This window comes from Leptodactylus fuscus, chromosome 4 (genome assembly GCF_031893055.1).
Source record: "Leptodactylus fuscus isolate aLepFus1 chromosome 4, aLepFus1.hap2, whole genome shotgun sequence".
NCBI classification, from domain to species: domain Eukaryota; kingdom Metazoa; phylum Chordata; class Amphibia; order Anura; family Leptodactylidae; genus Leptodactylus; species Leptodactylus fuscus.
Genome location: NC_134268.1, coordinates 36321434 through 36349095, shown reverse-complemented (window position 1 = coordinate 36349095; position 27662 = coordinate 36321434). Strand labels below are relative to the sequence as shown.

At 42.9% G+C, this 27662-nt stretch overlaps 1 protein-coding gene across 1 annotated transcript in view; it reads right to left on the bottom strand.

Annotated features, from left to right (window-relative positions):
- Positions 1–4298: 4298 nt before the first annotated feature.
- STK3 (serine/threonine kinase 3) overlaps positions 4299–27662 on the bottom strand; it is a 146298-nt gene continuing 122934 nt past the window's right edge. Inside the window, exon 11 of the mRNA XM_075270328.1 lies at positions 4299–10943. Coding sequence (XP_075126429.1) covers positions 10785–10943 — 159 coding nt within the window. The 3' untranslated portion in view covers positions 4299–10784. The remainder of the gene's footprint in view (positions 10944–27662) is intronic.

The window sequence follows — 27662 nt, the reverse complement described above, 5'->3', positions numbered from 1 at the left end:
GTACCTGGTGACAAGTCACAAAGTTTCACTTTCTGGTTTGCACTTGTAAGAAGAGCAGTTTGTACTTCAGAGCTGATATTCCTAATAATTATTATATATTATAATATACAGAACACATACTGTACAATCGCAGACAGTTTACACTGATCAGGGCAGTAGAGATGTTACTGCCATCCAAGGCCTTGGTACATGGGTTCAGAAAGGGCTCGATCTTCGTGTGTTGGCTCTTAGTGGGCTCCTCCTAATTGTTGTATGAGGCCTGGTAAGTAGCCCTATTATTAATGCTATTAATATTATAGATTTAACCCTATATACAACTATGCAAACCCCCAGTATCAGGTGCATCTCTACAGGAAAAGATGATGGTAAATAAAAGCGGGATCAATAGGAACGCCCCAGTCATAGGGTGGAAATTTTCCATTTTATCACTGCCGTAGATGTGATCTTTAGTGATCCTGCAGGGCCCATCATCTTTTTCTTCTCCACTTTTATGTGCAGAAAAATTATTAAGAAAATCTATTTTTATATTCTGCGTTCAGAGAAGCAATTTTATTGAAGGATGGGAATTGGATGACAATAAACAAAGCGGTAATACTTCCCATTACCATATACTTTTAGGGTGGTTACAGATGACCGTGCCGCAACCGGCCTGCCATGAATTAAAAACACAGGCTGCACATGAAGGACACAATGATGCCGCCTTGAGCCGCCTGTACATGGTGAAGAGGTTAAATAAAGGGTCATTATTTTTGCCGGGACTGTGAAGTGCAGTATTTATCCCATACTTGTGTTTGCACAAGGGCCAAAAACTCTGCATTTGCTACAACATGGGGCTTTAGCCTAAATGATCTTCTATAATCAGGTGGGACAGTTCACTGTACAAGTAGGGAATTCTGAGAGTTCATACTAGTGTTGCATTTCGGTTGTACGGGTCTGTGGTAGGCCCCAAACAAATGGGAGGCAGACTGCTGAACCACATCGAGCCCGCCAAACCCCATTGACTATATTGGGGTCTGTAGTTATTAAACTGAAAATGGTGGAGCAACAAGTCCTATGTGCAGGACCTCTCTTTAATGAGTATAAGCAGAACATGGGACAGAGTCTCTTATGGAGACACGAACCCCTTGGCGAACCTTGCCTAATCTGTACATATTGTGTACAGGGTTTTTGTGAAGAATGGGCCAAAATCACACCTGAGCAATGCCCGCCACTAGTCTCTCCATAAAGGAAGCATCTTGGAGCTGTCATCACCAACAAGGCTTCTGTATGTTTCAGAGAAATACAGCCTGCTGAGATACACTACAGAGCTGATCTGTATCGACCTACTCTACGGCCCAGTCCAGCTGCAACTGACAGCCATTTCCCCATACCTGCAGTTACATTATCTCCATATAGCTGCAAAGTTTGAGAGACTGATCTATGATGTCCATGCAGAGCTAAATGCAGACACACTACAGGAAAAACATAGTATAACAGTGATAAAAGTGAATTATACTTGATAAAGGGCTTTTTCGAAGCCCGAAACGCGTCGTGACACTCTGCTGTTTATGTTCTCTAATAAAAAGGCTTTCTATTTGAACCTTCTGGACCTCCTCGTAATTTCCAACCAGTGAGCGTGGATACCCTGTATACGGACCTCTGGTCCCCGTTTCCTCCACTGCAATTTTCTGTGTCTTCGGTGTTCGCAGGCTGTACCGCTGCCACTCACCTGAGTAATTTGGTTACGCGCATTCCACAGGGTTGTGACTGCTTCACAACCTAAACAGGTGAGTTGCCATCTGGTCTTTTTGATACGCGATTATTATCACTCCATCAGAGTTGCCAAATACTACACTTCGTGCGCTCGGTGTCTCGCTCCTTTTTTTTCCCCTGCTAATCTGTACATATGTCATGTGAATTTTACTACTTGAAAACAATATCAGTTTTCTTCATATGAACAGCTCTATAAATACAAAACCCCTTTTATAAAGTAGGGGTGGAGACACAACTAGGATCGGTGCAGCCTTGTTTCAAGGGGACATCCCACTGAACACTTATTTTGGGTAGTAATCGGGCTAATCCTTAGGCAATTCACGGCAATACAAATTGCAAATCTGAGGGTCTGCTTTGGATGTCTATGGTGGAATATTCACAACAGATTTTAATCCAATGCATGAAACTACCCTTAGGCTGAGGCCTCATGTTGCAAACACGCTCAATTTTTTGTTGCAGATTTTGCTGCGGTTTTTTTTTTTTTTGAGCTAAAGACAGGAGTGGACTGAGCAGAAGGGAGAAGTAGAATAACTTCCTATATGTTTCCAGTTCCTTCTATAGTCAATAGGTTCGGCTAAAAAAAAAAACTAGCAAAATCTACAACAAAAAAGGCTGCACTTCCGCATTGTAGGGCTTCAGCCTAAATCTGCACAAAAGATAAGTCACGCTCATTTTATAGATTGTGGGGATAACGTCTATCCTTAGGGAGAGACCACCTTCTCAGGTGTGTGGAGACTTATAGCCATAGTTGCTCCACTGCAAAGGAACATGGGAAGAATATGCAAATCCGTCTCCCAAGATGTAAACAGGGAGACAGTGCCTCTGTTATGCTGCCCTCTATAGCAAGCACCCTGAACAACATAGCCGACTTCCCAGAAGCCTTCATTGCATGATGTGAGGTTATAACCAAATCAATCTCTCAGCTACGGACGACACCGTTTCTGTCTCTTTGGACTTCAACCTCACATCATGCAGTGAAGGCTTCTGGGAAGTCGGGCATGTTGTTCAGGGTGCTTGCTATAAAGGGCAGCATAACAGAGGTACTGTCTCCCTGTTTACATCTTGGGAGACAGATTTGCATATTCTTCCCATGCTCATTTTATAGGCATATATTCCAGTTTGAACAAAATACTTCACATTTTAGGAAAGACGCTACGTTCACACTAGTGTTCAGGTCTCTGTTGCTCGAATCCACTTGGGGACCCGAAAGACGGAGACTCTGTCCGCTTACCTGTGAACACTATAGACTATAATGGGATCTGCCGGGTTTCCTCCTAGCAGGACTTTTCTCTGCTGATTTTAAGCCAAATCTACGACAAAGTCTCCTACGGAAACTCCTAGGCAGATGTGAATCTAGCCTTACGCTAGGTTTACACTAGTGTTTGGGTTTCCATTTCCCCAAGCGGACCTAAAAAAACCCCAACCTTATCCACTTAAAAAGTGTTTACTCGTGGAAACTACACTATAATGGGGTCTGTCTGGTTTCTGCCCAAAGTTGGCAGAGAGAAAAGGTCTTTTCTCTACACATATGTTAAGCGGAATGGGGGAAGGAGTTCCCAATTAGCTGGATCACCCCATTAGCCAGTCAATACAAACTCTTAATATATACTGACCCCCATAATACATGCTGCTCTTGTTTCACTACTTACCTGTTGGGTCATTGCTGCTCTTACCGTGATTGGTTGAGCAGGCATTTCCTTTTTAGGGGGAAAATCCAAAAAGTTAGGCCATAATGCAAAGTTCTAGGAGAATTGGTTACCTGGCCCCCAGGGTTTGATAATATCAATGATCTTATGTATGTAGTTACTGACTGCCAGATTGGAGTCGGGAATTTTTTCCTCTGAAATGGGGCAATTGGCATGAGCCTCATGGGGTTTTTTGCCTTCCCCTGGATCAACATTGTAGGGGATTGTAGGGTTATAGGTTTGTCCCGATGGACTGGTGTCTTCATCCAACCTCATCTACTATGTAACTGCGTCTTAATGCCTTCTGTAGATGCCATTATGAGGTCTGTCAGCCCAGCTAATATGAAAAATATATTGTTTTATATATTGTTTCCTCTAACCGAGACTTAAAACCCATTGACATCTTACTGGACCGCATTAGTCGTTGCCAACATCATTGGGAAGAATAAGATCTCTGAATATGCCGGGATTCTTAGATACATGGCTTCTGAGGTGAGAATTCAATCTACATGATACTGAGCTATCACTGTGTAGTATGTACCAAAGGCAACTCAGTCCCCTCCACGATCAACACCTCAAAAACAAAAAATCTTCATATTTTTTAAAATTCCAAATTTAATTCTAATTTTTTAAATTCAATCTAGTCCATTATAACGTAAAACAATCTCTCTCTAAAATATAATAAAATACAGCTATAGGATCTGCTAATATTCAAGGACATTTTTGGCAGATTTCATCCCCTACAGGACCTGATGCCCCCCACCACGTATTCCGGGTGGCTTCCATCTTGGATACATTCACTCGAATAATTTCTGAAATAAGACAGACACCGGTGAAGATTTTTTTCCGTTTGTTTTAATTCTCCCTTAATATGTTCGGCATGTAAGTTATATATTAAAACAAAATCTCATAGAAAGTATATTGAAGAAATAGTTCTTAAGTGGTTTTTAACATAATGGAAATTAAAACAATGGCTACTGAATGTGTACAAACATAGTCACACACAAATCTGCAAACAGAACATTACACACGAACCTGCGCTTATCCAAATAGAGACAGCTGACAAAAGGAAAGACACACAAATCAGAATCATTTCTCCCCAGTTTCTGTAGGGGGTTCTCCAAAAACACTTTTATGTCACGTCATGCTACACGGATATGAGTCAGATGATAGGGGGCGCCACAGCTGGTGGTGCTATTGAATGGTGACACTGGGTCCAGGACATAGTAAGCCACACATGTGCCATCCAGCTTTCTATTGGAATGGATGAAAAGTACAAGTAGACACCTGCAGGTTTCTCAACACCCATTTATTTAAGAGAGAGGTGAATCCTCACAAGATCGGTACATAATGGGTGCCTGGAAGTTGGGACCACTAACTCCCTTTATCTGGTCATATCTGTTTTAGTAAAGGTTTGCATTTCCCCTAAATTCACATTTCCAGATACACTTTTTGCAGAACTTTGCATAAGGATGTCCCTCTGTTATTCTTTCTGGAAACATATCAATAAATTGACAATTAGGTGTTCAATTAATCAATCCCTTTGGAAAAGCGTGTCCGTATACAGTCTGATACTGAGGAAACTATTCCCTGCTGCTCCCTTTCCAATACTTACCTGGTCCCAGGCTGGTCTCTACTTCTTGGTGCCGTCTCTACAAAGAAGTCATTGCTGCTCTCCGTGATTGGCTGAGCAGGAATCTCCTGTATATTGAGACGGGACCCTGTAAGCATCAGAACAGGAGTGGCAGGTCAGTAAGCCGATAAGTCGTTTGATCTAGGGTCCCACACCTCGGCATCCTACTGATACTTGCTGCGGATATCCTAAGGAGTCTAAGGTTCAGAGGAGTTTGGTGAGGGACTCCAGTGCATGTGTGCAGTGAAGACAAGGTCAGTACTCCCAGCTTGACTGCGTATGCTCTCCACTTTGGGTGCATGAGCACTGAAGCAAGGTCTATGAATCTGACAGCACCGCGCACAACGCGCACGCACCAGAATCCCCTAGCAATCATCTCTCATCAGGGATATTCAACCTTTGCTAAAAAATACCAGTGGCAGGATATAGAGGTTTGGGCCCCTGGACTCCAGTTGCTTAATAAAAGCTTCCTCTAAATCATACATTTCCAGGCGGAATAATGGAGCAACGGCACAATGCAAACTTCTGGAAAAAACAAGAGAGAAAGGACAAGTATATACTAAAGCAGACATGTCAGGAGTGCTGATAGGTGATCTTTAAAAGCTCTACTTGCCAAGGTAAGAATGAGTCAGCCGGCGTCTTTGTACACTGAGGCCATAACTTGACACTTGGGTTGTATAAGGCAGCAGAGGGAACAATAGTTCAGTAGATCGCAGGCAATGCCAAGCTGGCAGTATTGTAAACAGTAAGATCTGTGCCGACTACGCAGCCACACAATGCCAGACAATATGTATGCCCGCAGAGGAAAGGGTGCAATGAGCAGAGCTTTCCTCTCTAACAGAGCAGATCTGCAAGCAGCAATGTCACATCGTGCCTGAGTCCCATATCAATGGCAGGATAACAAGGAAAGCCCTGACAAGGTTGGCCGGACACGCCGCTCGGACTGCAGTGACATTATATCTTTGGTTACTTACAGCTAATGGTCCCTTAATGTAATCTGTGCATTTGTTCTGCCGGCCAGTACGAGCACCAGATTATGGAATAAAAGTACGATCCGATTTACTATCTGTCATGCAGCAGAATCTTAAAGATAATGCACCAAGATGCCAAGATGGAGTAAGTCATGGGGATGGCTATTAGACCTTAGCGGCTCGGACTCCTGACATTACCTGGATCAGGCAGATTAGATTTTCTTTCTTATGGCAAGCTGCGATTCCTACACGTTGTGGGCTTGCTGGCTAGGGACTACTGATAGTCTGTGGGAAGACAGGGAAGCATGGGATGTGTCTGACGTAGATCTCCTGATTTTGGAAATTGATGGGATTTTTCAGAATTTCCAAAAGGGGCATTTTTTGGGGATAAATTCACATGGTAATGGCTCCCGGTTGGCTGCAGCTTTTACCCATAGCAGTACCCATAGCATACCCGCAGTATTTTAACTTGCAAGTTTGCTTGATACAGGCCTCACAACTTAAGGCTCGTGCACATAAACACATTTACCTAGCCATAGACATAAGATATTAATCTGCAGACCATTGGCAGATGAAGCTTATTTGAGCAGAATCTAAGTGTACGACCCCCATAGACATCAGATTCTAAGAAGATTCCACCAAAAACTCAGCAGATAAATATCTTATGTATATAGCAACCTACAAAGCTCTACGTCAGCAGACTTAAAGAGGATCTACCACCAAAACCACCAAATACAACATACTGCATCATTAAATGATCACTGCTCCGCTGATTCTACTGGAGCTGGAATTTTTTTTCTAGCCCCCACCGTTCCTGAGCAATCAGAGCAGTTAGTTTCAGCACATGCTCCCTACTATCAGGTGGGCGGTCCTGAGCTGGAGTAGAACGAAAGGGCCCGCCCACTTGGTATTAGAGAGCATAACTGTGCTGAAACCAACAGCACTGATTGCTCAGGAAAGGTGGGGGCTAGAGAAAAAATTCCAACTGTGCCAGATTCAGTGAAGAAACACTTCTTAAAGGATATAAAGACCTGGAATTGTGGATAGTGGTGGAAGTTCTCTTTAAATAAGGAATAAGTTAACACACAGTATGGCAATAAATGTAATGCATACTAATATTGCTCCACTGTAATATTTTGTCTTTTATCCCAAGTCAATCCCTACTTTTTCTATGCCTTGTTGTCATTATGCAGGAAGACTGGAGAAAAAAAAATACATATAGTATAAAATCAGAACATTCATCTAGAGATTAAAGGGCTCATGGCCCCTCATGTAACAGTAGTAACACTAATACGTCTTAGTGGTTTCTTCATTCTGCCGTGCCTCCCTACAAGGGGCTGCTTCCATAAAGCGGAGGTCCAGGACTAGGGGAAAAAAAATAAAGTTTGCTTACTCTATCTAAAATCTCACCACTTGTGTTCATGGGCTCTGTCTGTATTGCGGCTTAGGCTCATGTGAATGGGGATGCGCTGTAATATCAACCACAGCCATGGACAAAAGTGGCGCTATTTTGGGGCAAAGATATCCTTGCTTTTCTCCTAATCCCAAACTGCTTAAAGACGGGCCCCTGTATACAGAAACAAAAGAACGCTGAAAGGAACACAAAGTGGTCGCTACATATAAGCCACCAAATATGCTACGTTATTGCTAATACTATCATTGTTTTATACAGGGAGCCCATTGTGGTAGCAAAGAAATAGAGATTGCATCCGTAGACGTTGCGAGACCTGGGAGCAATACCAGTACGGATCTGTGCGCTGGACATTCATCAGCCATGTTATGCTCTATGAACGCTGCTTAAAACTGCAGATCACGAACATAACATTTAGTGATATCAAATGTCTTGGAAAATCATTACCTGCTTTACAACAGCAGCAATGCCACGGATTGTAATGTACGCCTGCAATTACACGACTCCGGCCATATCCATTGTGTTTAATGCTCTGCACCGTGACACTGCAAGAGCTGAAAATCTTCCTGACAAGCTATCGGATTTGTAAAGGTCACACATGACCAATGGGGAGAAACACAGATTATAAAGAAGCAGAAAGGTAGTCATTCTTAGGAAGGGAAAACGGGCGCTAAAATGTTAGCTCGCGTTCCGAACTCCCCAAATAGGAACTGATCTTATGGCCGCCCCCACATCATTACAGCAGACAGAACAGAAGAGACTAAATTAAGTTAGTGGGGGGGGATATTTGAGAGATCCAGAAATAGAGGGAGGGGTGAAGGTTTTACTATGCAATATGCTACTTAGCCTGAGATAGTGATTAAAGGGGTTTTCTGGCTCCAAACTAAATTTTCATCTCATGGATAGGCCATCAGAATGTGATCTGTAGGGGTCTGAGACGGATCTGCTCTAGTAAACAGGCGGCACATACCACACGGCAAACTGCAGCTTACCAGAACCACCACTATGCATTGGGGGGGCTGCTGCGTTACTCCTATACTTGAATAGGACCATTGATACACGTGCCCCCAGTCCTACACGTGTTACTAGAAGCGTCCAGGACCCAGAGGATGCTAGAACAGATGATCTGTGCGAGGTCTGGACAGATCGCATACTAATGACTTATCCTGTAGATAGGCCATCAGTAAGAAAATTTGGGGCCAGAAAATCCCTTTAAAGGTTACCAGTCACCTCTCCTGGCTTCTCCGTTTTAGTAAATACTTGTATTCTTGATGAAATAATACATTTTGGAGTCTCTTAAAGCTTCTTCTAGCTCTGCGGTGTTCTGTTCCTCTTAAACACTCAGGAATAAATTGCCAAATGGGTGTTACAAGTTGTGGGGGTGTCTATAGTCTAACACTGTCCAATCACAGAAGACATGCACCAACTGGTAACACCCAGTTGTCAATAATTTTACAAATGTCCGGGAGGAACAAACAGGACAGCACAAAGAAGAGTTGTAAGAAAAGATACAGAATTGTTATTTAATGGGAAATCTAAGTATTGACTAGACCATAGGCAGAGCATACTAGAACTATTACTCCCCTTACATGACCGAGCGCATGAAAGTACCCGCTACATTTTTGATACTCCTTGGTGGCCTTCATATTAAAGGGGGTCTGATACGGTAAGAGTTTAGATGAATGTCTTGTAACAATAGTGTGTCATTCACCAGTAGGTGATTCTGGTAGAGTTCCTAAAATCTGATAAATTGTGTCCCCTCTTTTCCGTAACATGGCAACTGATAAGAGGGGCTCGTGACTCTTTTGTCACTCAGTCTCCAAAATACTAGCACACTGTGGTCTGGAAACAAGTGTAGGTGTAGTAGAGGAGGTCCTCCTGGTGCCGCCATATTATGGACAGGAGCTCCAGTTTCTGGCTCGTAACACTATTATGACAAGCCACGTAGCGAAACTCGTTTTAACTAGGCCAACCCCTTTAATAGGTCAGTCTCGTTAATAGATACCACTTGATAAAGTGAACCTCTTAGCGAACATTACAGACAATGTGACTCTTAAAGGAACACTAAACGTAGAAATGAAGGATAAAGGTAATCTCATCTGCAGATTTTCAGAGCCCACGTAATATCCTTCCATTTGTCTAAAGCAGGGGGACTTAGGCAATGGGGGAGGAGCTTAAAAATCATTGTGTCTTATTGCAGATAGAATAGTGGGGGGAGGCTCCTGCTGCAGCCAATGGTTTCACAGTCAGACAGGGTATAGTGAAAAGGAGCAGGATCAAACATGTAATTGGCCTGGCTTGTCTCCTGGAAAATCTATTCTTTATGTAGTAATCTTTTTATGTATTTTTGATGGTTAATGGTCCTTTTTAGGTTCTCATGTAGGGGATTAGGAAATGATTCGAAGGCAGAAAAGATCTGACGTAGACGCAACACATGGCTTCAAGACAAAGAAAAAAGTAAAACACACATGGACTTACAGAAGTATTATTTCTGTATGGCTACCGCCCAATGGTCTCTTTGGGTACATGGAGAAGGTAGGTGCGTATGCATGTGTGTGTGTGTTGGGGCTAAAGGAACAAGCTGGATTCACGAGGCCAGCAAATAACTACCCACTCTAGTGGCATCTGATACCCACATGCCACCCAAGGAGTGACACATCTGAAAGGTAGATCTGACAAAATACCCCCATCAAGCTGCCAGGATTGTGAAGCTTAAGCAATAAGATTGAGAGACGACCGACATATATGATGCCTAGACTTCAGAATAGCAATGGGAAAACAAAAAGAAGCACAGAACACGTTTGGTCACTAATGTCCGTCACACTCATATGTAACACACAGAAATAAATAGATATGTTGTAACTTTAAGGCAAATGAATATTTACCAAGGTGCGAACATCCGTCCCTGAAAACTCTGATATGAAGGAGTATTTAAAAGACTATGCTGGCTGCTTCTCCAGATGGATTCTTGGAAATGTCTTCCCCCTCCTCTAAAATACAACGACATGCAAAGACTAGGGCAGATAATGCTATTAAAAGAATCGGGGGAAGGAAGTTCATTGCCAGAGCAATGGAGCGAAAGCCAAGGGAAAATGGGGAAAGAATCGTCTCTAGGACCCGAGGACGTAAATCTCGGGACCTTCTCACACAGCTATCGAGTAAAGAGGAGGGAAATGGTCAATGTTCTTTGCAAGGATGAAAAAATGTACACATAAGTTTACTCAACCATTGCTTCGCCGGGGAAAACATTTGCGTGATGTGACCACAGGTTTTACTTCTGGAGTTCCTAGAAATTGCTTATGTCCATTTGTGATTAAGAGACTTGACCCTTATCAGAAGTTCTGTTGCCGCCGCTTCTTGGCGTCCATTGCATCAAGGATGGGCTGCCTCTTTGCCGTGTACCTTTGCCGCAGTTCTTCTATCTCGCGCTCCATCATGGGGTCCAGAGCTTTCAGTCTCATCTGTAGTTCCTCAAAGCTCAAATTCTTCAACTGTTGTCAAAAATGGGAAAAAATACATTTGTTAGCACAAGAAAACACAAAGCACACCCATCATAGATAGGAGGACGTTATCCAAGGTCACCCTTATCCTTGGCTTCTATAGAGAAGTATTGAGGTCATGTGTTTGAAAAACATGATTTTAAGCCAGGACCAAGTACTACTTGGAAATGGGATCTGTTAACAGTTGATCCCTATAGACAGAAGTAAGGGTCCAGGTCGGAGTAACAAACATCTTGGCTAGATGTATCAAGAGATGAGTGGTATGAGATGACTAGCTTTATAAAACAACATGATTTTGTCACAATTTATCAGGAGATGTCTATCCTATATAGTCTATAGATACAGTGGAGGGGATGCAAATTTTTATAATGGTGCAATGTTGAATTAAATTTGTTTCCACGAGAAACTAAGTCCTAAAACACATTTGACCTAACACATAAGGGTCATGTGGAGGATCCCGGATCAGCTGGGAAGTCATGTTTGGATATACATTTGCTCAACAATGGTCATCTTCCTGGTTCCCCATGTAAAGCATGGACTACTTGGCTCCAATAAAACAGCTCATAGCGGGGTCCTGAACAGATGAACCCCCTCTATGATATGAATCTCCCCTGAAAGCATATGGACTCGGGTTGTCCTTAAGAGACCATCCCTTTAATCAGCTAAAATGAAGAAACTGACCATAGCATCACAGCATGCATAGGATTGTCTTACATGAGCTATAAGGTCACCTGGGCAGGAGACATGTGTGGTCAATAGACAAGTTCTGTTCCTGGATCAGCATCACTCTGCAAGCTGTGAGCCTCCCGGGATCCCCTCTTGGGACACTGCAATGTGACACACAACGTAGCAGAAAAGCAGAGCTGTGTATGTGTCCTGTTTGCTCAGCATTTCAAAATGAAACTACAGAAGCCCTTTCAAGTGCAAGGAGGACGTTCAGTTATTAGTCCTTGTGTTCCCCTGGAATGTCACCGAAGATTCCTCTAGTGCTGCAAAGGATGCTGGGAACTCTGCCAAGCGTCAGCGACCGCCATCCTTTGCTAATGAGATCACTCTTGGTGACCTCACGTCATCTAACTCATTACACGAGGAGATTTTGTAATGCAGGGTTTACACTCCGCATTAATTGCTACAACCCAAAGACTGTCAGAATAAAGTAATGATCGCGAAGTGTTAATGGTCGGGACTAGAGGTCATCATTACGGGTATGGTGCTGGAGGCAGATCCTTATGGGGATAGCGGGAAATTTTCTTACAAGGATAGGAACGTTTTCCGTTTTCATTTCATAACTAAAAGGGACAACAATGGGGTCTGAATTGCGCCTTACGACACTATGTAAAAAAAAGTCCCAATGAATGAAATCATATTAGACGTGTGCCATCGGGCCAATTAACTGGACTAATATTTATCTAGTAGCTATACACTGTCTCATCCGGCGCTGCCTGCGCTGACATCTCTAAGGAGTTATTCAATTATTGAGAGGCCGCTATGGACATCACTGTCATAGACGGAGAAGATTTCAGGTATCCTGCAGGGTGCTATTTATCTCAAAGGAAGCCGTCTGAAGACACTATATTATATCGATCCCGGCTTACTTATACTATATTCTGCCAGAGAGCTTCCGGACATAAATAATTGCTTCATAAAGCTGCTGTCTGGCCCATCAGAAAGAAAAAGCACCCGCCATGATGAATGAAAGCAGACGAGCGCTTCCCGAAGTAACACCACAAGCGTTATTTACAAGTCACCGCTTCTGCCGTCTGCCTTGTGCGGCACTGGATAAAATATAGAAAATACGTAACATGGTGTATATTATATCACCATATGTTACCATGTTATTTCACGACACATGATGAGGTCATATTGCTGCAGAAGGGCGGGTTCACACCTGCGACCCATTTACTTGACGCTCGTGAACGTCTTGTGCCTCTCTGCGGCGAAACAGTTTTTTTTTTTTTTTTTTTAACCGGACACAAAGTCGGGCAGAAGACGGAAACCTGCAAAGCGGAGACCGGGCACTGGTGTGAACCCGCCCTTACACGGTAGAATTACTTGTTTGTCACAGAGGAGAGTACAAAGCCTTAAAGGGGTTCACCATGAACATATTATTCCAATTTGTAGACAAATAGGATTATATCCCTGGGGGCAACCCCTTTAAATGTCTTAAAGGTTTTGTTTTTTTGTTCTCTTTTTAATATATTTTTTGAAAGAATTTTTGAATTTTAGAACACGTTGCTTTTAAAGGGTTTGTCCTATGACATACATTACAGGGGATCTATAAAATTAGAATTATTTAGCTATCATCTTCTAGATAGAGCACCGCAGCTGTCCATAGGTTATGAGTGATAACGCAGTTTAGCTCCATCAAAGTGAATGGGGCTCTGCTGCAGTACCACATACAAACTACAGGCAGGTGTGGCGCTGTTTTTGGAAGAAAGCAGCAATTATTTCCAATGCGAAGAAAAATAATGTAATAAAGTTATAGAATTTCATCCACTTTGATTGTGTTGTAAACTGCGGTGGATGTCTGCATGTAAAACCCCGCACTACTCCTGGTATGTGTCTTACAATGCGGCCTATAGGAACGGGCGCAACGGCGGTTATTATAGCACTGCTCCAGATTTTCTCTAGTATTTGGCGGTTGTCAGAGAAGTCAGACGCCCTCCTGTTGAACTCGGATGGATTATTCTAGCAGGATGCCAGGAATGACTGTCATTGTACAAACCCTTTAACTTTTGTCAAGTATTCTCTCATGTCTTCATCCCATATTAAGCCAGAATGGAAATCTACATGACGGTCAGGAGCTGCCACAGATTTCCTGTATAAGTTTTCTTGTATGAGTTATACTGCAGTTGTCAGGCCAGAGTTGTCAGGGCAGCACGGTGGCTCAGTGGTTAGCACTGCAGCCTTGCAGCGCTGGAGTCCTAGGTTCAAATCCTGCCAAGGGCAACATCTGCAAGGAGTTTGTATGTTCTCCCCGTGTTTGCGTGGGTTTCCTCCGGGTACTCCGGTTTCCTCCCACACACCAAAGACTTACTGATAGGGAATGTAGATTGTGAGCCCTTAGGGGACAGTGACTGACAATATCTGTAAGGCGCTGCGGAATATGATGGCGCTATATAAGGAAGCATAATAATAATAATAGTTTGCCAGGAAGTAAAAAAAAAAAAAAAAGTGGTAACGGATTCGGTCTTGCAAACCCCAAAAACTGCTTAAAAAAACCGCTATCGGACAAAGATAAATCCGCCAAGGTAAAAAAAAATCTGCTACTGACATAGTTGGGAGCTTTGGAGGTGGATTTTGAGGATTCTGCATCAAAAATTGGCTTGCAAAAACTCTACCCTTACAAGTAGTTACCTATAGGTGGCGCTAGAGAAACAAGTCTATTCCAAATGGGGAAATTTAAATCCTGCACAATTCCAACGCTCTACAAATGGCACAGACACCGCGTCTGATACAGAAGGCCTCATTCATCACAATGTTACACGGTGTAACATCCGCACGTTTTTCAGACGCACAATTATTCCCTATAAGGCTTCCTTCTCTTTTATAAGAAGCAATCCTGACATGAGGAATCCATCAGGACACAGTTCAGTTGCATTTACAATCCGTGCTCAGTCTTGTCACAGTCCGGGGAACTTTATAGTCTCATTAAGAATTACTCAAGAAAATACGGTCAATAAATCTGTGCGGCTACTGCAGCGCTTCTCACACTATGACATACACGATGACACCGGTGTCACTCTGTTACCGGCCACCGCCATGGATTGTTTCATTACAGGGCCTAGGCTTGCGGCCATGTGTAGATTGATGTACTGTATGTTGTGTGCCCCTCCAATTACAGCGGATCCAGGGTCACTAGCCAGGTTAGGCGACGCTCCCGCTATGACACTCACTTATTCCGAGTTCAGCTGTACGGTTATTTGTCAGATCATACAACGCAAAGTTATCTGATTTATTGCAGCACCTAAGGCGGTCTTCAGGTCAAAAGAGGCCTTCTAGTCTAACATGGTGACATAGCCAGGGGCGTCTGTCATACACCAGGATCGCTTATCCTCTATAGGACAGAGTGTAATTGTAGGTTCTATTTATTCCCCCATAAATATATAGTACAAGCAGTGATAAGAAACTATATAATATATTGTATTACAGAAAAATGCCTCTTTCTCCACCCATCAGAATTTTTGTTGTCTATCCTTTATGCACAGACCAATCTGCACCAAAGTTGGCACATATATAAATCAGGCGTTTCTGAAGATTTTAGATCAGGTTTCAGCTCTCTAGGACCTAACGTTCCAAGCAAATCTAGCATCACCGGCTTTCACATCAAGGGCCTTCCTCCTTCCGCCTTCATATCACATCACATCACATGACATATATATATATATATATATATATATATATATATATATATATATATATATATACACATCTCAATAGAATCTTGCAGGTCCTTCAGACTTAATAGTCTAACTGAAATACAACGTTATCAGAGTCTTGTAGCACTCGATTGTTCTCTATTATCAGCCATTATCAGAGGACAGCACTCGCACATGAGCTGTAATAGCCAGCAGACGCTTGCAGGTCCTTCATTCTTAATAGCCTCGATGAAATACAGCATTATTAGAGGATTGCAGCACTTGCTTACTATTGCTCTCCGTTATCAGCCATTGTCAAAGAGACGGCACTTGCAGTACCCATATTAGCCCAATAGCAGTTTGCAGGTTCTTCGTTCTTAATAGCCTCACTGTAATACAACATTATAAGAGGATTGTAGCGCTCGCTTACTATTGTTCTAAGTTATCAGTCATTATCAGAGGATTGTATCCAGAGATATTATACATCTACCTACTTCGCTATGACGAATTGCCCCAACGTACATCACCATTTGGTGCAAACGTTTGGTCCAAAATAAACCAACTAATAGGTATTACAGAAATTAGACAGGACAGCCTAAAGCCGCATTAGATGTATCATCCACCTTATCCACTATGCCAAATCTGGAGCATTTTTAGATAGCCGAGTCTAACTTTGCACTTTCTAGATATTTCAAGAAAGGATCCGTAAACCTGTCCCATTGCATCTTCGGACATAGATCCAGCTTTCCCATATGGTGCACATTGACATCGGACTGAGGGCTATGAAGGCTACACTAGATTTAGAGCTTCATGATGCCAGACAGTCGGACAATGGGGATGAAACAGTCATGCCTGGGGGTCTCTCACATCTGCACCATCTATTATGTATTGCGGTATTCAGACATTATAAAAGAAGACACCCTGGATATCTGGATTCGTGTATGCCGCAGATCTGCTGACACCCAGTTTTGGAATGAATTAAGGCGAGGCATTTGACATTTATGTATAGCTATTCTACTTTATCATTCTATGAAGTTCTCATCATTTACATTTCTATGTAAATTACTTCTGCTTTAAGTAAAAGCTGAACATTAAGTTTTTCCTCCATTTCTATGAAGAACAACTTTCAATAGGTAATCCTTTTCTCTGACATAAGACCTAAGGCAGGACTTTGGTCTATAGGGAGAACTATAAGTAGGTTTGCTGCTCCCTAGTGGGTACTTCTAGCATTGCAAGACTGCGTTCGCTGACGACGGAAGAGATAGAATATACTGAAAACTAGACTGATATAGAAATGTAGAGTACGTGGTTATGAAAGCAGCAACCGATATAAGTTTCTGGCTCTATATGGCCGGTCACGTTCTGGCATCTGACAGCTAACTTGTATGAATACCAATTGCACATGAAGCCCCTTCCTCTGCGACCAATTCTATTTTCTCCCACCATCGGGGGAATAAAGCATCTCTCCAACACTGCTTATACATTTATGCATATGAACAACAAACATCTCCGTCAGCCCGGATAATCTGCCATAACTGCACATAGACATGCATCTAAATCACAGACCTGACCGCCCGCTTGACGCACAGCATAAATTTGTAATGCTTGAAGAATGCCATTCGGTGGAAAGCAATATTTCCACCGAGGTATCATGGAGTAGTAACAGGACACTCGTATGAGGTATCAAAACTAATTTCTATTGCATTGTTATTTTTCCACTTAGGTGACACAAGAACTGCATGTACCCACTCGGTGCAGGGCTCAAGTGTCTCTCCAATACCAAATATCATAAGGAAAAGAAGTAGAAAAGTGGTACAGAAAATCACGCCATGCTGGTAGAGCGTATCAGGCTGGAAAAACACTTGTCATGGCCGCCATAGTCAAGAGGAACGGTGAAGAGAAGATAATCCGATACAACCCCACTGGTGAAAAGTTCATATGGGGTTCTGGTGTCCACATAATACAAATTGCACTCCTAAAAAGCTGTTGACCGCTTTGCAACATTTCCACCACTATATACCTTTCATTTATTGTTTTTACTTCTCTGTGCACTCCTCAGCATCATCGATACTCTGTGTCAATATGAGTAGTCTGAGGATATATTTCTCTGTTGTCTTCTGCTCCCAATATCAGCCATAAATATAGAAAACCCCAACCTTTTCTACCCACTAGAAACTTTAAATATAGTTCCTAAAAAATTCTCCACTAATGTCTCAGTCAGTCTTTTTTTTTTCCAGTGTCAACTGTAAATATAGCCCCTAGAAAACTCACTAGTCTCCTTCTCCTGCTGGCAGCAATGAAATAGTCAGACCTTCTTTCTCTAGTGTCTGTAAACACAGTCCCTTGAAAGTTCCCTAGTTTGTCTCCTTCCTCCGCTGGCAGCAATGAAATAGTCAGGCATTTTTCTTTCTCTAGTGTCTGTAAACACAGTCCCTTGAGAGAACCTCAGTTAAGTTTTCTTTCCCTAGAGTCTGCTGTAAATCTAGTCCCTAGAGAAGTTGACAGTCAGTCTTCTTCCCTGCTGGCAGCCATAAAAATAGTCCCCATAACAGGTAATAGGTAGAGGAACTTTTATATTCATGAACATAAGCCCTCGTTTACATCTGCATTGGTATTTCGTCCGGGGGAGTCTGCATGAGGACCTCCCCTGAACGGAATACTGAACGCAGCTGCAAGTGGTGTGCCAGTGAAAGCACATGGACCCCATAGACTATAATGGGGTCTGTGTGCTTGCCGCCAGATCTCCGCAGGGATCATGCGGACAGGAAAGTAGCTTACTATCTACTTTCCTGCCTGCATGATTCGTGCGGGCAGCGTGCTGCAAGCACATAGACCCCATTATAGTCTATGGGTTCCGTAAGATTACTATGGAAAGAATAGGAATGAGGACCCAGCAGTAGAGAGAGTGACAGAGCGTGCCTGACCACCGGCTCTCAGCTCAGTAGGTGGACGTGTTGCAGGCAACGTTTTCTGTCTGGTGCTGGGAGACATCATAACTGGATGTGCCATATACCAGATGATACCTGGGGTCATTTATGGCACATTTACCTGTGATACTTCTGTATCGCACCAGAGGAATACTAACCGACAGGTGAAACCAGACAAATATGCAGATTTTCTGGTAGTAATTGGAAGAATCATTTATTTATTTTGCCAACACATTCCACAGCACTTTATGGATATGGAGGACACTGTCCTAATATACTTGTAGGTTTTCCCATATAGCAGTGACAGTATATACCTGAGCAGTAAGCATGTATCCGTGTACCTAAGGCAGTATTCTGCAGTCCGTCATCGGCTTCGGCTTTCAAATGCTATCATGGACTTCAGAAAATCATGAAAAGCTTTTGAAAATCTGATGACAAAGTGCAGAAGAAATGTCAAGAAGAGAAGCCTCGGGAGCTTAAAAGAAGCGGTAATATATGCGCAGCACGGCGAATGTGCGGCTCAGGAGCTTGACACACTATACATCCGCTTTATACGGCTGCTCCTGAACTAAGAGAGTCCACATTTCATCTTCAATCCATCTTTCAGGGCTACAATGTAGACGCAAAAGCAGAATAAACCTGAGAATTCACAAGTTCTTAAAATGTTATGTGAAAGTGGCTTTTATACAGCGGAGACGGAGAATACGTACCGCCAAATCTCTGTCATATATCGCCTTCCTGCTCCTTGTACTCCTGAGATATAGACTAAGAGGGCACAGATAGCCGTCAGTCTCTGAAGGATAGATCGCTGCGAGATTACATTATACCGTATATCCAGTGGCCTGATAACGCTTTCACGAACATATTGTACGTAGGAGATATAACGCAACCTATTGTAAAACGTATTCGGAAGTCAGAATGTGTGTCAGTGACTACTGCGCGTGACACAAGGCGCAGGTTGATGCATCGCCCTCAGGTCTCACATATGGCAGTGCGCAGAGGTCACCGGCTGTCTAGTAAGGAAGTATAGTATATATATTTTATGTGCTGTCTTAGTTATATACATCCTCTTTGTTATATCCTCAGGCTGCTGAGTAGTTCTATTCTTTTTGTTCGCCATAGCAGTGCCATGGTTAATGGTTTCCTTATCTTGAGCACAGCTTTGCTGAACGATCTGGTCAGGCCTGCTGGCTATAGGACATATTCACATGTTCAGTTTTTTGCATGCAGTATTTGAAGCCAAAATCAGATGTGGATCCTGGCTTTAGCGTCATTGCACCCACAATGCAAGTCTAAAGACTTCGGATACCCGTAGAGATTGACCGGTCCCAATGATGTGGCAACCACAGGTGGAGCAGTAGCCATGCGCTGTCTGCAGCAAACCACTCATCGGCTTGCAACTTAAAATGGGATTTTCTTGGCAGCAGGACCCCGACTACACTGTGTCATTAACAGCCCAAATAACAGCAGTCGAGTGGTTAAAAGTGGACCTTTCACAACTAACATCAACTCCTTGTGTCGGCACTGCTCCATCGATTCCATTGCAGTTGGATTTTTTTTTGCTATCCCCCATTGTTCCTGAACAAGCATTTGTTAGGTGGGTGTTCCCTGTCTGTCTGCTCTGGCCCAGGACCGCCCACCTGACACTTAAGTGACTATTTGTGCCAAAACTGACTGAAATGATTGTTCGTGAAGGGAGATTGGGGGGTTGTAGAAAAAATTCCAATATTGTTACAATGGGTAAAGCAACACTTGAAGGATGCAAAGAGTTGGGGCTGGTGCAGGTAGTGAAAGGTCCTGTGTTTGTAATGAGTAATCGTAATGAGATGGGTTAATACCATAGCCCTTTGTAATGGGTTTGCAGACTGCGTGAGCCTGGGCCTATGCCTCCAGTTTGCAATAATTTAAGGTTATGCAGAACGTTTTCCACCAAACTACAAATCAGTCTGCTCAGCACCCCGTTTTCCATATGGAGGGCCAAATGTTCAATATGATTATAGAGACAGTGGCGTAACTACCACCGTAGCAGCAGAGGCAGCTGCCACAGGGCCCGGGACATAAGGGGCCCGGCGACAGCCACTACTGCTGCGTTTTTTTTGTTTTTTTTTAATAGGTCTTTTCAGACCCCCGAGTATAATGATTGGAGGCCCGGGAGAGGTAAGAAACATAAAAGACACTGTTACTTACCTCTCAACGATCCAGTCAGGCTTCAGGCCTAGTCGTCTGACGTCACATGACTCCGGCCTGCGCCCTGGGTCATGTGACGTCTGACGTCATAGAAGATGGACTAAAGCGCAGGCCGACAGCGGAGGACTGCAGCAGAGCCGGGAGATAGGTGAGTAACAGTGTTTTTTATTTTTTTATCCCCTCTGGGTCTCTGATTATTATACTCTGGGGTCTGAAAAGACCCCAGAGTATAATAATTTATATGGGTGTCCACAGTGGGACATAATACTGTGTGCAGGGGCCAATATGGGGGATAATACTGTGTGTAGGGGCCACTATGGAGGATAATACTGTGTGTAGGGCCACTAAGAGACATAATACTGTGTGCAGGGGCCACTATGGGGCATAATACTGTGTGCAGGGGCCACTAAGGGATATAATACTGTGTGCAGGGGCCACTAAGGGATATAATACTGTGTGCAGGGGCCACTATGGGACATAATACTGTGTGCAGGGGCCACCATGGGGTATAATACTGTGTGCAGGGGCCACTAAGGGATACAATACTGTGTGCAGGGGCCACTAAGGGATATAATACTGTGAGCAGGGGCCACTATGGGGCATAATAGAGCGCGCAGGAATGCGGAGGAGGGGGGCAGTCGAGGTCTTCGGTGTCGGTTGGGAGGGGGCCATGTCAAAAGTTCGCCACGGGGCCCCACCATTTCTAGTTACGCCACTGTATAGAGAGATAAGGCGGCCATACAGTAGCTATAATCTGATATATGTAGCAATATTCTAACTAGATATTGTACATATAACCATATTGTAAGCAGCTTTACAACAGAATTGAACGCACCAAACTAAATAACATGGTCCATGATGATTATAGCACAACAGGGCACATATACACATACGCTCATCCATATTTAATGCTGTCACAGGATGCTGCACCTTGAATACAATGATGGGATCATGGCGAGAAAGAACAGCATTTAAAGAAAAAAAAAGACTCAATAAGCTCCAGCACAAATAGATCACTCCATGGTAGATACTGAGCTATTGACAAAACTAAAGACAGGTCAGGACCTACGCTCTAATGACAAATGATGAGATATAATGAGTGTGACATCACACGGCAGCAACTCACAGCTAAAAATCTCTGGGAAAATTCTTAAAGTGGACCTCCAATTATAAAACAACTTCTCATAAATGAACACCTTAACTAAATATAAGAAATTTTAGAATAGATCTTATTTAAGAAAAATGTTTTGTTCTCCATTTATCAGGCAGAGTTGCTTTTAACAGAGAAGTCTATGGAGAGGGGAAGGATGAAGCTGCTGGATAAGTCACACATACTGCTATATTTAGTCAGATAACCGCAATACCGAGCCAAAGCCGCCTCCTCCTCCCCCTTTCCCTCTCCATAGACTTCTGTGTGTGACGTTAGATACAGGATATGAAAGCTATATAATGGTTTCAGGGGCCACACAATTCAGGATCAAGTGAAGGATACTTCTGAGAAGTTAGAAGATATGTTTTATCTTGTGAGTAGACAATGAAGCTAGTCACAAGAGGAACATTTTAAAGGGGTTATTCCGGGTTATAAAACATGGCTGCTTTCTTCTTTTCAGGAAGTGACAACACGTCCATCGTTCACATGGCCACGCTGCAACCCATTCCTTGAACGGGCTTGAGCTTTTGCATAGTCATGTGACCAATAGACATGATATCACTTCGTAAGAAGCAGAACACAGCCACGTTTTCCATTTCTGAACAACCCCTTTAAATGTTTATTTCTAAACTGTTTTCCCAACTATGATATAAAACTACAGTGTATCAATAAGTCGTGTGCTCATGGTCTTCATTAGCCTTAACACAGTGATGGGTGTGCAGCCAAAATTCTGAAACCCTATCCTGACCTTAGTTAAATGCAGACTTTTAAAGGAGCTTCTGGTAATAGAAAAGTTATAAATGTTATTAGGGCTGTAGAAATCGATACAAAGCTTTTCCAAGAAAGTGACACGGGATCATTTATCATACAGGTTAATGCATTGCTTTGGCTGACGGCTTTAAAGGATTTTCCACAGTACAAGGATCTTTAGCTTCAGCCATGAAGGAGTTAAATTAATTAGGCAATATAATATCTCTTAGATGTATATTGATCAGAAAATGGCGCTACATTGTTGTTACCCAAGGCTGATGTTTTCTACAGATAGGTCAAAACTTTGTATCTCTACATACTAGACACAAGAAGCCCCTTCTCAATAACCTAACCTACCCTAAACCGATGGAGGCCAGAACATCACCCCCTCCTATTTGCACTAAGTTGGCGCATCTTTGGTGCAAATCTGAGCTGTGGGCCAAAGAGGTGTCACATCTACGCCAGTTTCCTCAGGAAAGGACTCTCAATCTGTATCTCCAGCGTATGGGTAAAGTTTACACACACATGATTCCACCTCACAATCTGCACCAAATTCTGTCCTGAATCTGCCGCCCATTGGAAAAATAGGTACCCTCCTGGGATTTGCCACAGAACCAACAGTGTTGGACACTTGGCTGATCACCCCCATTAATCTGATCCTCATCAGCAAGTAAAGGCTATGGCAGAAAGTGGAGAGGAACGTGAGGCAGAAGTTCTGTTCACTTTAAACCAAGTCAACCAGAAGACCTTTTACCTCCTCCACCAATTCTTTGTACCCTTCAAGAGATACCAATACCATTATTCTGTTGGAATATTTTCTCTAACCCTCACCCTTCCTGAGCAATTATTGCTGTACGTTTCAGCACAATTATCCCTTGTACTGACAGGTGGGCGGGCCCTGTCTTTCTGCTCCATCCTAGGACCACCCTCCTGACATTAGACAGCCAGTGCTGAAAATAACAGCCATGATGCTCGGGAACTGTGAGGGCTTGAGGAAAAATTCCAGAATCAATGGAGCAATGTCTACCAAAGGATTCAATAAGTTGGTGAAGGTGGTGATAGGTCATCTTTAACCTAAGGGTCATGCTCATACAGACAGGGACTAGAGACTGGTTACCACAGGGGCACAGATGTTTGTTTGGGCCTGGTCATGTAGATACAACAATCTGAGCATCAGTGGCCATGATCGGGATTGTCTAGTCACTAATGGGTACAATTCTATTAGCTAGGCTACCAGAAAAAGTCAATAGAGAAGATAAATTCTACTGTATTCTGTCAATTTATGGACTAAAACAACTACCGTAGTACTTTTGGCTAGTAGTCCTAAATATTGGAAATAGCTGAATGGACATATGAAATATTAAGATGACTTTATATGATCCAATTGTCTATTAACTCTTCATGCTGTTCTTCCACCAAGTACCATAAATTGTGTCTTCTTCAGGATCCATAATTACTGTATATACTCGAGTATAAGCCGACCCGAATATAAGCCGAGGCCCCTAATTTTACCACAAAAAGCTGGGAAAACTTATTGACTCGAGTATAAGCCGAGGGGGGGAAATGCAGCAGCTACTGGGAAATTCCAAAAATTAAAATGGTCGGACTTTTTGGGTGCAGTAGTTGCTGCATGCTGGGAAAGGGGAGGGGGTGTTTTGGTTGTCTGTCTGCCCCTTCCCTGAGCTTGAGGACTGTTTTTTTTATCCCCCACTTGGAATTCAGCCTGGCTGTATATAAGGTATCTGCAGTGCTCCTATTAACCCCCTCCTGATGGAACAGGAGCACTGCAGATCCCCTATATTCAGTAGACCGGGCACTGTCAGACACAGGGATACCTAATGTGTATGTGTGTCACAGCCATTTTCTACTTTTATATGTATTCTAGGGAAAGGAGGGATTTACAACTTTTGTTATTTTTTTATTAGATTTTTTTTTTTTAAAGCTTCATTCTTTTTTCACTATTTTATGGGAGATTCTATACACTGACACTGCGGCTGGTCATAGACCCCCCTCCCAAAAAAAAAATAAAAAAAAATTTTTTTTTTTTTTGCTTGACTCAAGTATAAGCAGAGGGGGGCTTTTTCAGCACAAAAGCGGTGCTGAAAAATTCGGCTCATACTCGAGTATATACGGTATAAGTGGTAAAAATCTCCTACTGAAACATTCATTTTCTTTGCTTGGGATTTGTTTGTCTTTAATTTCCAAAGGGACATCACAAATCTTTCCAATCATAAAAGCAGGAGAAATGGATTTATTCTTTAGACAGGTTCATCCTCTAAATACCCCAGGAGGATGTTGTGTCAACCATTAATGCTCAAGCCAACAATTTATCTCACAGATTATCTGCATCACTTGCATTCAGGAACAGAATGAATCTCACTAGGAATCACTCAAAGAAGTAAAACTGTCCTAGTGGCCAAGACCTGGCAGAGATTAGCAAATGGACTTCTCAAATAGGACAGAAATCTCCTAAAATGTAAATGAGTCTTTAAAACAAAAATGGACAACCTTCCATATGTACTCATCTCCTAGTCAGTTCATGTTGCTGGAGAATCACTTTAGGGCTGGTTCACATGGGTCTAGGGATGGCGTATTTTGGTCCTGATTTTGACGTGGGAATCCAATGTCGCGGCTTCCCACACCAGAGTAGGCCCAAATGAATGGGCCTAGCCTGGAGGGTGCTGCCGTGAGGCGGACGCCGGGGCTGAATCAGCCGCGGAATCCGCCTGAAGAAAGGGCAACTCGCTTCTTTTTTCCGTGAACATACCACACACGGAAAAAAAGAAGCTAGCGGTCTATTTTGAGGGGGCAGATTCTGAGGTGGATTGCATGCCAAAATCTGCCCCCTCTTGCCCAGTGTGAATGAGCCCTTAAAACTACTAGCGGCAGTCATTTTGACAACCAAACGCTTTGTAAATATTCAAGTATTCGAGACACAAACACTGATCACTTATGTAGTTGATACATTCTAAATCGGTGAGGGACCCCTGACCCCTGATACATGGAGGAGGAGCTTGAATGGTTGGGGGGAGGTCCAGCTTCTGAGCTATTGCTCCACTCATACTTCACTGGAGTGATGCACCAGTGTGAATTGAAGCCTCATGACTCTCATACCTGTTCCTTTTATACACAGGGAAATAAGCTGCTGCCAGAGGCGACTTTCTCCTCTCTCCCCATACAGAATATGTGGCCAAAGCATGCATGAACAAATGGACATTCTCAGTCAGCGCCCTCTATTGGTGCGCGTTCTTGAGGCACTGGCATCCTAATTACATCATGGAAGTCAGATTTGCATATTCTTCCCATATTCCTTTGCACAGTGGAGCGCTCATGGCTTAATAAGACTCCACACACCTAAATGGTGGCTCTCTCCTTATGGAGTGACGATGTCCCCTCAAATGGGGGTTGGAATGGAAAGCTGGCAGCCAAATAGAGCTGTCTAATATGTATGACTTGTCTCATATAAGGTTGCTGTATTATAGTCATACAATTTATTTGGACCCACAATATACATCAAGAAAAACTTTCAAGAAATGTCACTACTTTTCAAAAGCGTAATCCAAACAAGAACCATCATAGTATTATACAGTATATATCTGTAATTTTCAGCATAATGGACTTGTTAGGTCTCGGTTATAATGTGGGTTCAAGGACATTTTGATCTCTTGACTCAAATGTTCTATAAAAAGTCTCCACTGATACTTCCCAAAACTCCCCTCGAAGAGCAGCTCTGATGAAAGCTTTTATCTTCGGTGGTGGTTACCACAACATTTTACATCTGCAATTTACAGAACTTAATACAGTAAATCATATTACAAAGTGACGGCTACCAGGAAACTGAATAGCACGTATCTTTTTAAACAAAGCACCAACATTTTTGGATTCTTATGTCAAGAAGTGGATCCCAGGGGGAATCACTGCCATAAAGTGAGGCTGATCATCATCACTACATGCCATAAAGTGAGGGTGATCATCATCACTACATGCTATAAAGTAATGGTGATCATCATCACTACATGCAATAAAGTGAGGGTGATCATCATCACTACATGCCATAAAGTGAGGGTGATCATCATCACTACATGCTATAAAGTAATGGTGATCATCATCACTACATGCAATAAAGTGAGGGTGATCATCATCACTACATGCCATAAAGTGAGGGTGATCATCATCACTACATGCCATAAAGTGAGGGTGATCATCATCACTACATGCCATAAAGTGAGGGTGATCATCATCACTACATGCCATAAAGTGAGGGTGATCATCATCACTACATGCCATAAAGTGAGGGTGATCTTCATCACTACATGCCATAAAGTGAGGGTGATCATCATCACTACATGCTATAAAGTAATGGTGATCATCATCACTACATGCAATAAAGTGAGGGTGATCATCATCACTACATGCCATAAAGTGAGGGTGATCATCATCACTACATGCTATAAAGTAATGGTGATCATCATCACTACATGCAATAAAGTGAGGGTGATCATCATCACTACATGCCATAAAGTGAGGGTGATCATCATCACTACATGCCATAAAGTGAGGGTGATCATCATCACTACATGCCATAAAGTGAGGGTGATCATCATCACTACATGCCATAAAGTGAGGGTGATCATCATCACTACATGCCATAAAGTGAGGGTGATCTTCATCACTACATGCCATAAAGTGAGGGTGATCATCATCACTACATGCCAGAAAGTGAGGGTGAACTGTGATAAATCTCATATTGCTCCTAAGAACTATGATTCTTGATGCCATCTTTGGCATCTGGCGATATTCCGGCATCCTGTTTTGGCCTCTGGCATCATGGCGCCTATTGTCATGATGTTGGCATTCCCCCACGTGACCACTGAGGCCCAATGACAGGTCGCACTGGTGACCATGGGGTGCTTATTGTCAGTCAGAGGCTGGAAATGGATGCCAGAGGACCACCGAATGCACAGACGATGCCCAGGAAAATTGAAGCAAGGTGGCTAAAATTGTTACACAAGGTTCACACTTGCGTTTGAGTTTCTGTTCAGAGAGGTCCACTAGGGGTTTTGTGAACGGAAACCTAATCTGCTTAAAAAAGCCGTTTCCCACGGAAACTCGCAGACCCCGTAGACTATTATAGGGTTTCTGCCTGAAAAGGGTGGAACAATGTAGAGAGAAAACCCTACAGATGAGGTGCAGGTGTGAGTCTAGCTTCACTGCACCTCCTCGAAGCCTCAAAAAATTGGGGTCCGGTCTAGCCCAAAACTTTTGGAAAATGTGAATCAATTCCAGTTTCATCTTATTAAAACCAGACAATGAAATAGATCACTTTTTTTTCTAATCT